Source organism: Frieseomelitta varia, unplaced genomic scaffold (assembly GCF_011392965.1).
Source record: "Frieseomelitta varia isolate USP_RPSP 00005682 unplaced genomic scaffold, Fvar_1.2 scaffold_778, whole genome shotgun sequence".
NCBI classification, from domain to species: domain Eukaryota; kingdom Metazoa; phylum Arthropoda; class Insecta; order Hymenoptera; family Apidae; genus Frieseomelitta; species Frieseomelitta varia.
Window position 1 is genome coordinate 384,673 of NW_025110565.1, and position 12,126 is coordinate 396,798.

At 29.9% G+C, this 12,126-nt stretch overlaps 2 protein-coding genes and 1 long non-coding RNA gene across 4 annotated transcripts in view; 2 read left to right on the forward strand and 1 right to left on the reverse strand.

Annotated features, from left to right (window-relative positions):
- Positions 1–995, forward strand: part of LOC122535835 (DNA-directed RNA polymerases I, II, and III subunit RPABC5) — a 3,626-nt gene extending 2,631 nt beyond the window's left edge. The window contains exon 3 of the mRNA XM_043667690.1: positions 527–995. The gene's annotated coding sequence lies outside the window, so the exon portion shown is untranslated. The remainder of the gene's footprint in view (positions 1–526) is intronic.
- Positions 1–11,070, reverse strand: LOC122535832 (proton-coupled amino acid transporter-like protein pathetic). Of its 2 annotated transcripts, none has more exons than XM_043667682.1 (10): positions 10,807–11,070; positions 2,790–2,836; positions 2,640–2,710; positions 2,349–2,447; positions 1,954–2,104; positions 1,762–1,883; positions 1,280–1,638; positions 1,034–1,217; positions 780–946; positions 1–675 (listed from the first exon to the last, which is right to left on the reverse strand). In XM_043667682.1, the coding sequence occupies exons 2-10, from the start codon at positions 2,790–2,792 to the stop codon at positions 434–436; spliced, it is 1,398 nt and encodes a 465-aa protein (XP_043523617.1). In that variant the 5' UTR covers positions 2,793–2,836; positions 10,807–11,070; the 3' UTR covers positions 1–433. The 2 variants fall into 2 exon arrangements, with proteins under 2 accessions (XP_043523617.1, XP_043523618.1); XM_043667683.1 differs by lacking the exon at positions 10,807–11,070 and adding an exon at positions 6,082–6,210.
- LOC122535839 lies at positions 6,234–8,174 on the forward strand. The gene is made up of 3 exons (XR_006308280.1): positions 6,234–6,406; positions 6,562–7,069; positions 7,132–8,174. It is a non-coding gene; the product is annotated as an uncharacterized LOC122535839 (long non-coding RNA).
- Positions 11,071–12,126: the final 1,056 nt, after the last annotated feature.

The following is a 12,126-nucleotide window of genomic DNA, read 5'->3' on the forward strand; positions in this document are numbered from 1 at the left end:
TGAAATTAGTCATTTGATAATCATTAAATCTTTTCATATAACCTTCCTCACCCTATAACATACGTTGTTTGTGCACAGGTTATTATTTTGACTATATCGAATGTCGCTTTTCGAACTTCTCATTCTTCAAGCTTTCATTTGCACAACAACTGATATTATATTGGTTAAAATTCAATCTATCTTACTAGAGCACTTCTTGTAAGCATAATATAATTGTATCTAAATCTTTGATATAAATTTTTCCAAATTTCTAATTAAATATATCTTATAAGATAAATTAATATTTTAAATTTACATCCGATTTTGATTTTCATGATTGTCTGCATAAAAGAATAAAATTATCAGAAATTTATTGCATTAAAATCTGTCAAATGACTCCCAAACAGTTCTGAAGTTAGGGATATTGGAATATCTATTGGAAAACCAATTTTTCTTAACTGTAAAGTGCCGCGATTTGTAATAATGCGCTGCGAGATCCAAAAACTAAGGCCATGAGACCAATGATGCATATGATTATATTTTTCAGTGCTACCCAATTTCCAGGTCCAAAACCAACATCCCAATAAGTTACAGTTTCGACGAACACAGGAATTAGGAGTCCCAATATTGAAAAACAAAATGCACCAATCAATCCAATAAAAGGTTCGATAGTTGGTACAATCACAGCCAGTAAGACTGTAACATACAGAGATTTTTTAAAATTTCTAGAATTCCAAAATTATTATTTATGAACTGAATGTATATCTTATAAGAAAAAATTTTTGTTCAAAATTACACACCTGCTCCTGTGACCATAACTGTTCTTAAAATGTAATTTGCTAACAGTGGCTTTTTCTGAAATCGATCTTTTATACCATTCCATGCAATATCAAGGCAAACGTAAAATTGTAGTCCAAATGTACAATAAACGGCAAGAGCTATTAATATTTTTACAACTTGAGCCGCTCTAAAAAAAATATATATATATATAACAAATAATTTCAACGCAATCATATTACATAAGAATTTCGTTGTTATTTATTATAATCCTTACACTTCTTCTGTTGGTAGATTTAATGTGATACTATCTAAAGTTTGGTCCTGATATTTTACATATCCTAAGAATCCGAGTAAAATATAGATAAGCGTAACTCCGGACATTCCTTTATTAAGAACACCACAAATTCCAACAAAATGTTGGGGTGTTTTCATGTTATTTTCCAATGGCATTACAACTCCTAGAACACTATTCTCTTAGTAAAACACATAATAAATATTTCTTTAGATAATCGTACAATACCTATTGCTTCCATTGCGAAGATAGTAATGCTGAAGAATCGTGGGAAGTCCTCGATGGACGCGAATAAAGGCACAGACGTAATGGGTGGCATGTCCCAGACTAAATAATAAAATGTTATTCCTAAACCTGATCCCATAAATATATTGGCCACCATGGAAACAGGTGCAAGATATTTCAAATTCGGAATCCAACTAAGGAGTATCATTGGAATCAATAAACAGGCTGCCATCAGCCGGAGACTGATCTCAGATTCCGCATGATAATGCTTAATAATTTGATTAAAATTCGCAGCAACGATAACTGTGTACACACTGCAGGTGCCAAAGTATGTTGCAAATAAACTAATCTGTATGAGGTACCTACAGATATATTGTGGCTATTAGTGTTCTATTAAAATCAAGATTCCTTAAATATTTTTAACCAATTTATAAATATAAATGTAAATTTGTATTTTATTATTGATATTTTGCCAGATATTTTACCTGATTGGCTTTGAAAATTTTCTACCCCATTGCGGCCCCGTAGCAAATGCTACTTCTGCTACATCTGCAAAACTCATCTCTGTGCGCCTCGTTTTGTAATAAAGAACATGTGCACATTTTACCTAAAATATTGATTCGGTTTATTGTCAGTAATTTATTACTTCGGTACTTGACATCTTGGTATTTATTTACCAAAATATATGCACAATGTGTGCACACAAACGCCACTAGAACTGTGGCAAATACACCGACGACAAGCCCAGCATTTTTAAAAGCAATTGGCATGGATAATATACCCGTTCCAAGTGCTGCTTTTAGTAAGTGTGTTAACGTATCACCGTCCCTGGAAAGAAATTATTGGTGTAATTATTTGATTGTAAATATATTGTTTACAATGTGTGTGTGTGTGTGTGTGTGTGTGTGTGTGTGGTATTTAAGCACTGTATTTTTTAACATTATCCAACACAGATAATAACATATATTTTGCTTCTTTTTGACTAGATGTCATGGCCATGAGTGTGCAGTATAAAAGTTAAAAGCATCGATTTATTAAACATTTTCATATCGACTTCATTATCGCGACTTACGTCGTCGGGTTATCAATTCTTCGTTCACTAAAGGGGTCGAAGCTTTTTCCATCACCCTGCCCGGTTTCTATATCTCGTATAGCGACTTGCACTTTGTATCTGCAAAGATTATAGTATAATTATCATGCTGGCACTGAGTAAGTTTCAGTCTATTTAATATTTTTGATTATCGAATCAACAAAGTTGTTACGCTTCATGATAATACCTTAACTCATGATATTTCTTTAATTGATATTAATTGAAATTAATTAACTTGAGACAAATAAATGAAACTGTATAATGAATTCTTACTTGGACAATACACCATCCATGGACCCATCTTGGGGCAGGAAAGTGTCCATTTCCGTCGGCGCTTTGTTATCCTGTAAGACGATCATTATAATAAAATTATATAACAATCATTTTGTTCTTTTGTAAAATGATATTTTCATTCGTAATTACCATTTTAATGTGTCCGTATGTGTCCTGGTTTAACTAATATACGTTATCTGTAATAAGCAAAATTAATAATACAAAAAAATGTTGACATCAAGAAATATAATATTACAAATCTAACTAATTTACTACTACAAATATGAACATTTTTTAAAACAAAATCAAAGAGACAAGTATTTATCTTTCTCCCTCTTATTTATTTGTTAACAATTTTCCAATATTATGTATCGAATTAGAGTTGAACGATGAAAAATGACATAATATTACTGTCATCTATTTGAACTAATAATTCTTTGATGTACAACGTTAAATTATGGAAATAAGACTATAGCTTTTACGACCCACGTGCTACACTGCACTGATTATACATTAAAAAAGTGGAATGGATTATATATTTCGATTCACTGGAATTGTTATCATTAAATCGGTTTGATTAGTCATGCAATCCTTTGTTCCTTTCCTCCAGAGATATTATCATTGAATAATATATCATAATTATAATCATGAGAATATAAATATCGCAATTATATATATTATATTATATTATATTACGTACATATAATAAAATAAGATGAAAACTGAATTTCTGCAAAAAGTGTAAATGTAGTTAGAAATAATAATTTTATCGGTAGAATGAGACAATATTTTAACAGCTACTGACGTCGTAAAAATTAAAATAAAACAAACAATATTTTCGTTTCTCACTGTAGGTCGTTGCATATGGAATTTGTGACAAAATTTATTAAAATTTGAAAATTAACATTTTAATGGATATTGTAAAAATGAAATATTTGCTATAAACTTGAGGTAAAAATAAAAAAGGGTTTTTGTAAAAATAAAAACTTGTCTTTTATTACACTGCAACAATAAAATCAGTTAATGATTTACACAGAGTTGAAATATTATTACGTAAAATGTGAAGCATGGTTTACAGACAATATTCAACTTCAAGACCTTGCGGTTCTGCGTGCATTAATGACCTATAAGCGGAAATGCAAAACTGTCACTGTCTGACATAAAAAAAATTAATATAGAATGTTAACACAGAATGTTACTTGACACAACGTTAACAATTATTCTTATCTTCTCATAATATCATATAATAATATATAATAATATCATATAATAATAATAATAATATATACAAAATAAAACAATAAATATTCATTAAGATTAGAAAAGACTTATATTAGAATAATAGGAAGTTTATTCTTAAACATTCTTTTTAAAAGATTTAAAAATTTTAAAGATATCAAAGTTTTAACAACAATTAAAGAATTCCAAAGATTTGAAGACAATTAAAACCGTTAATAAAGGATAAAGGGATCATTATAGGTCCCTATATAATGATTGACATAACGGTGTGATTTATAACTTTTCAATAATTTTCAAGTGTTTGATCTCTTAATTAATTTCGAAATCTTTTAAATCTTTATAAATTGAAAATCTTTAAAATCTCTTTAATTGTGGAATCAATTTCCTTGATTGCTTTCCAATCTTTGAAATCTTAGATAATACTGAATCTTCGAAATATTTAAGACTGCCATACATTTTGATACCCCCAGATTACAATTATTATATCTGTGATAAATACGAGCAACATAAACACAAATAAATTAAACAAGTCAGATAATGTTATGTGACAATGACTGACCAAAGTATTTCTTATGTACATAATCTATAACGTAAATAATCTTTATAAAGTTATGTAAAACTGATGCTGAAATAAATTAAATATCGTTTAACTCTATGTAAATGAATTTATTTAAATACATTACAATTGGAGAATGAAATATTATACACATGAAGGATATACACGAGGATATATAAATATAACCTACATAATTATCTTGGCCAATGAATAAAAGACTTTGTTCGCTAATATTATTATATAATGCAAATATGGTAGAATTTAAACAAAGGCTATCTTTGTTGAATTATTTGATTTTTTTTTTTATTATAAAATGTTAATGTTTGTAATTAATATGGAAAACAACATGGAAAAAAAATGTAAAATTTTAACATTTCCATGTTGCAATATTTCAGTAAAATAAAAATTTATCTATTTTTTAGATTATATTTAGATATAATACTTAGATAATATTCAGATTATAATTAGATAATTAGAAATAATGATAGATAATAATATAGGAAATTAACTGAAAGTTAGGTAAACTTGGACGTTTATTTTGGTCTAGCTTTATGCAATCTTGCTTGTTTCAAAATTCTTCTTACATAATTATGATGTGTACATTTACAAATCCCTCCATAACTGGAAAATATATAAACTAAAAAGAAAAAAATTGATCGATAATGATATTTGCTAGTGTACCAGGAAAAAATACTATTCGTGTGTGAATCCGTAGAAAAGTGTTCCATTGAGAACAGCATTCATCGATCATTTTTGACGTAAACTCCGGACATTGTCCTCAAAAATATAGAACCGTCAGCAATTTGTGATACGGTAACCACTAACGGATGTGCGCGTCGGAGTCTAAAAATAGCTGAGAACGATCACCTAAATCTCTAAGTTATTTCATTTCAATAACTATTCAGAATTCTAGAAGAAACGATTTTCACACCAGACTTGATAAAAAAAAATTGTAAAGTCAAAGTATTCCTTAAGAAAAAAATAAACAATATATAAAATATAAAGATTTCAAGACAATTAAAGTCCTAACACTTGGCTCGATTATTAATATGTATTTAATAAATGAATAACAGATTAAATACATGTATGTATATGCAATACACATCAATCTTCATAATGCACGCATACATATTATTAGTATGCATCCGACATGGATTGAAACTTCATTCACCACAGATCATTTATTGTAAGATAAACAGAAAACCGGTAGAACAGCTTTGACTTACGACATCTGGTCAAATTAAGCGTAAATCGCACGCAATTTATCTTATGAAATAATTTACATGTCGGTAGCTAAGGTTCTATTACAGAAGTTAGTCATTAAACTATATTTACTAATTAAATATTTTTTTATATTTTTATCCTTGATATGATAAATCATACACTGCATTTTACCAAAAATTAGACATCGTTGTTAGAAGCTTTATGCTTGATGTGTTGACTTCAATGCCGCTTTGAATTTGAAAATGTTTCATTTAGAAAATCTTTCTACATATATAACTAACTTCCACATAAAGCACAAGGTGTGTATATTCTAGATAAAGTTTTATGTTTCTCTCGTGGTGATAATAAGCCTTAATTTGTGCAAATTCTTTTTCACTCGCCAACAATTCTCAGAAAGCGAGATGAGAGGAAATTGTAACTTACAGAAGAAGAGATAATCGGCATGACGCTGCGGAAAATGTTACACACGTGGTTAGAAGTTATAGGTGTACGATTGTGCGACTGCATCGAAAGATGCCTTACGAAGGCGCCACATTGACAATACAGTGTCACATTCGCGCCGTCGCGTTGCGGAGGTGCTAATTAAAATACAGTACACTATTTGAATCACTAACAGAAATCATCTGCCTATATCTGCATCGGAATAAAACAGAATGTCTTGAAAAAGGACAATCAGGATTGTTCAATTATAAAATATTATGGTTTGAGGTTATAAGTTAATTCAAACATGGCACCCGAAAATTTCCAGGTATAAACGTCCGATATTTAAAATTGAAGATTTATCTTATTTTTTTCTTTTATAAATAAATTTTTCCATCTTACATTTGGTTTGCTATTTCTATACGTTTGATAATAATTCATATGCTTAGTGAGTATTATACTTTTTATTCACTTTCTGAATAGAAAAGAGATCGAAAGACAAAATTACAGAATTGCTTTTGAGAATATAATTGCACGTTTCGAACTAAGAGGTTCAAGATATGTTACGGATAACAATTTATTTTTTCATGTGCATGTGAATATAACGGTACATACAACAAATTCATTAACGTTGAATGTAATGTTATAGCTCAAGTATAAAATAACACCATTTGATAAGTGAATAAAATAAAAATGATATGAGTATAATGGCATTCTAGCAGATGACGTGATTATGATGTACAATCATCACCATTTTACTGAATATAAATCGTACACTCATTTGAATAAGACCTTATGTAATTAGTTTGTACTTTAGCTCCATCTAATGCGTCCCTCTAACGATTACTTATGTTTCGACAAAAGTACCGACAAGTTACGTAAAAACAGATAACAAAACTATTATACATATTAATTGCACCAACAGTCCTAGCTATTCACATTGAAATTAATTAATCGTTAATCTATCCTTGTTAAGGCGACAATTACGAGAGTGAGTATTACGTGCAAAATTAGGTCGTTCAACTTTTAAAGTTAACCTTTCATTCATTGCAGTCAATTTTACAGTTCATCAGATTACTGATTAACCCTAAATATCTATAAAAAACCGAGAAGAAGAAATATTTTGGAGATACATTCGACGTAGGAGATGAAAATGAAAAGATTATCTAGAATACAAGTAAATAAGAAGATAAGGTTATTGTGCGTGACTCGATACTTGACTCTTACGAGTCATCCAAAACCAAGTTGCTCTGATAATTTTCACAATAATTTATAATAAGTTATTTCTTTGTCGTAACAGTTATGTACATAGATATAATTATTCTTTTAAACTGCGTCGTTATGGACCAGTGTAAGGAAAAACACATCTGTTACATGAATATAATTGTTTGTTTCTTGAATCGAATTCTGTTTATTAAACTTTGAACAATTAATGATTCATTTTGGCCTAATTGTAGGTTAAATGCTTGGAATCAAACAGAGGAAATTAATTCAAACAATCAAGTTTATATAATCTTTTCAATTATTTATTAGAGAAAAATATTATTTTCAGATTTTTTATCAAGTATGTATTTTTGAATTTTTTTTATCAAGTATGTATTGAGAAAAAGGTTATGAAAAGATAAAGAACGATATCATGTAATTAATTACTTGCTCTGTGCAATTCTAAGGCAATTACATAAAATCATAATAGATTCCGTACACAAAATTTCTATAGATTCCATAACAATTTTTTATAAAAAAATTATAATGATTTGTCACATTGATTATTGTTCCAAGTTGCTCGATAATGAATTTGTCCACCGGAATAATTAGCATTTCACGTATTTTATTCTACAGTTATTCTACAAATAAGTCAGCTATTTTTAACTTTCGAATGGTCCAGTTTTTAATGAGAAAGGAAATCGATTAATGATACTTTCTGCCGTGTTTTGAATCACCACTTTCCATTCGTGAATTTGTTTAGTCAAATAATTATCTTCAGATTTTTCCTTGCGTGTAATTTCTACGCACTATTTACATACATTATATTCTTACATATTTACTTTTTCTTCATGGAAACTTGACGAAATAATCCAGCTACTGTTATTTTCAAAATAAAGTTGTGACAATATAATTTTATAATTGATGTTTATTTAACAATTATTATGCGAGATTAACCTTCTATAACAAGAAAGGAAAGAAGTTAAATGTTAGACGTCATTTATTTGAAATAGATAAATTATGAAGAGGGATATGATAATTACAGTGTTTTCACGTACTGCTTAGTATTTAAAATTCCTTTTCGTGTCTATTTCATTAATCATTTTATTTCGTTTAGTAGCATCATGACATGCAGACACGTGTTACAATATAGTCACCTGTATCGAAGTTCCTTGAACGTATTTGAAAACCGGGTCACCTTGAGACTAGATTTTCTAGCTCATTGCAGATGTCAAGGTTTATCTCCATAACTCATTTATCCACTCAAAAGCAATGAAAGCAAGGGAAGAAAGCATTTCGAATGAAGCAATTGATTATTGCGGGTAATCAATTTTATTTATTCAATCCTTGGACTGACGTTCAATAATAATTAGTTTAGTAAGTTTCACAACTTTAATCTAGTTTCGTATGTACATACGCATGCATATAAGTACAATAATATAATATATATATATTTTTTTATTTTTAGACAACAGAAAATTTTCGCCAAAAAAAAAAAAAAAAAAATCATAAACTATGAACAGTCGAATAAAATAGTCAAAAATAATTACATAAATATATATTATTTTCTTATATTTTATGAATATGTAACAAGGAAAATCAATCTCGTTATAGTTATGTCTGATAAGATTACAACGCTTTTAGTCAGTGATATCACACAAGAATTCTTGAACAGTTTCAAGCCGTTTTCTTTCGAGCTGAAGAGGCTTTACATTATATTTCTAGGAATTTTATTTTCTCAGATTTATTCTTCTCCTAAAGTTCTTTAGAATAAAAATGTATTGAAGTTTTAAATCTTTTTTTTCAGAATTCCAGAATAGAATTATGGTACTAAGAAAGGTATTAAGAATACCAAATATCTTTGGTTCCGAGAATTTATTGTTGTACGAATAAGGTCGAATCCCTTCTATTCTCAAACAGGATTGGCCAAACTCTTCTCACATTCCAAGAAATATCTTTCTTTCCTTCTGATGCATCAACCCGTGTTATTTGGCAATGCCATAAGATGCCACAGTTCAGAAACCGAGAATTTTTTTTTTTTTTCGTTACATACAACGTACATGCACTGAAAGATTAAAATTTAGATAACGAATAAGATTGTATTTAATTCACAAGAAACATAAAAATATTGGATCCTTGAAAATATAATATCGAAATGAAAATGCCTAGACTGTAGATTGCTATGGTAATATGATGCAATTGGTAATGATAATATGATGCAATTCATTACTTTTGCTGCAAGAAGTTCCTTCAGTCATCATTTCTTTGAAACGATAAAACGGAAACCAAAAACTATTTTTCACCATGATTATCACAGTCAAATATCAGTAAATTCGTAGATTAGATATTGTGTTACATGTTGCTAAGCGTACAGTGCAAGAATACAGTGACGTGATCAAAAGTGTGAATTAGTCGGAAGAAAAATCGATTTTCATGTCGTGAAAGGGTAACGAACGAATGAGTCTACACAGAGAACAGCAGTTTCGATGCGCAGGTCCGAAATATCGACGCGAAGTTACATCATACGAAGATACTATGCGATGGAACTACTATACGAACCATACAAGTCGCGTCCACACAACTTAACACCACGTGCTCTCGTAGCGCGGCGTGGCTGTACTAATGAAACACGTTGCAAAGTTTGTAATTCATCGCTTTTAGGTACAAATTATTGTTTCTACAAATTCCCTCTCTTGTTTTTATTTCTTATTACATTGAGTTCCCCAATTTATAAAATTAGGTATCATCGAAAACAGCTGTTCAGTAGCCGCTACTACATCTGGACTTTCAAGTTAAAAAAAAAAAAAACGCAAGATCGTATGAGAAAATTTGCATTACAAATAAGTTGTGCTTCTTTCGAACGATATGTGGTTATGATCCTTGACTCTAACATCATTTAAAATTAAATCGATAAGCTTGTGCATGTGAAACTCGCAAGGAGTTCGCACTCAGAAGGTAAGATGTAAAACAGGAAATAAAATTTCAGAATATTTTTTTTTTTAGTTTGTATAGATCATAATGCAAAAATATAGGTGGAATATTTGCGCTAAATAACAGTTGAATATAACTAATTAGATGTGGATGAAGTTTTTCAAAATATATGTAACCACGTGCCAACGGTTAGAATTCAACAAAAGAATAAGATAGAGACCTGATAGAATTGCAAATGTATCGACGCTATCCAGATCGACGTGACATCCTAGATCTAGGTACGAAAATACACTATCCATATTTGCGAAACCTCTCTTGCTTAACCAGTTCGGAACGTGCCAATGAATTTCAGAATAAGGAATGAAAACTCAAGCAATCTGCAATTAATCGCAGTTCATTATCGCCAATCTCGTATTTTCCCGCGGAAATCCAATTTGGATATCGATCAATTGTAAACGACTCTAATTATCGTTTTGATTTTCCGTATGTTTTGTGATTTAAATCTAGCATTTGTTACGAGCCTTTGAACAGTGACTGGAGGCAACGTGAATCTAATAATGGATTTTAAATGTAAATCGAAGTCTGCACACGTACCTGCCGTTAAGCACACGAATGCTTGGTGATTTTATGGTGTGTAAAGAAGAACGTGGCATGTACGGGTGAATCTCGTAGCTCGACGTTACTTCATTTCTGGCAAATGCCGGCTCGTACGGTGGATTTATTAAGATACGAATGTGACACTGTGTAGCAAGTCACAAAGCACACTGTGAGCGGCTCTTGCTACGTGTACCACCGTATACTACCGCGAAACACTGACTGCAGGAGACCGCCGTTCAGACAAGAATAAACGTGAATAAACTGAAAGTTTTTGTCCCCGGAAGAGCGTCCACTGCGTTTCATCAGCCAACCGCTAGAGGTCTAACGTCCCACGTAGCGTTCAGTAGTCGAATTTTGCTCGAATTTTGTTCGATTACGAATTTTGAAAATCGTATCTTATCGGAATAATCAACTCTACGAATAATGAAATTAATTTTCCTTCTTATCATTGAAGTTCATACATAGACGAAGAGAAATAAGCAATAAATATTTATATATATATATATATATGTATATATTTATTGAATGATTTTATTGGGTATATTAAATTTTATGTTTTCATTATTTAAAGTTTTCTACGTTGAAATGTATTTTTTCATCATTTAGAAGATTATTTTTTAGTTTTATATATTTAATCGGTTTATCTGTATCTTGACGTAATCTTTGAATTAATATTTGCAGTTAGAGGCATGGTTTTCGTGTTAAGTTAGTTCAACGAACACGTGGTAAGGATCGTATGATGAAATCCTGATCGGCGTGTCTGCAGTTACGTGCTATATACATGCAAATGAAACGACACGATTTAAACGATCAAAATGTCAATCAATTACAGCAGTGACCAATCATATCTTTCAACCGTTACTTAGGTTAGTAATAATAGTAATCAATGTATCATACGAGTATCCTATGCCCAAAATTGTTAGATACATATTTCTTGCATCATTCGCTAGAAATTTTTATATAACGTTCATTTAAAAAGTCATTATAATTACAAATATACATTGCATTGTGTTACGTAATTTATGTTCTTATCGTTAAAAAATATAGTTAACATAGACGACATTAAGCAATAAATCTTGTCGAGATATTCGATAAAGAGGAAAAAATTTTTTCCAGTAATCTGATTCATAATTCAATGACACTGATTCCTTGATAATCGAGAACTGTAACCGATGAAATGTAAAATATAATTGCAATATACGAGAAACGTTACGACTTATCGATCAATTTTGTTCATGCCATCTTAAAAAATTTATTTTTGTAAGATTCTTGTTTTCCATTTATTAATTTTCTTTCATAATTTTTTAAAGAAAAAAA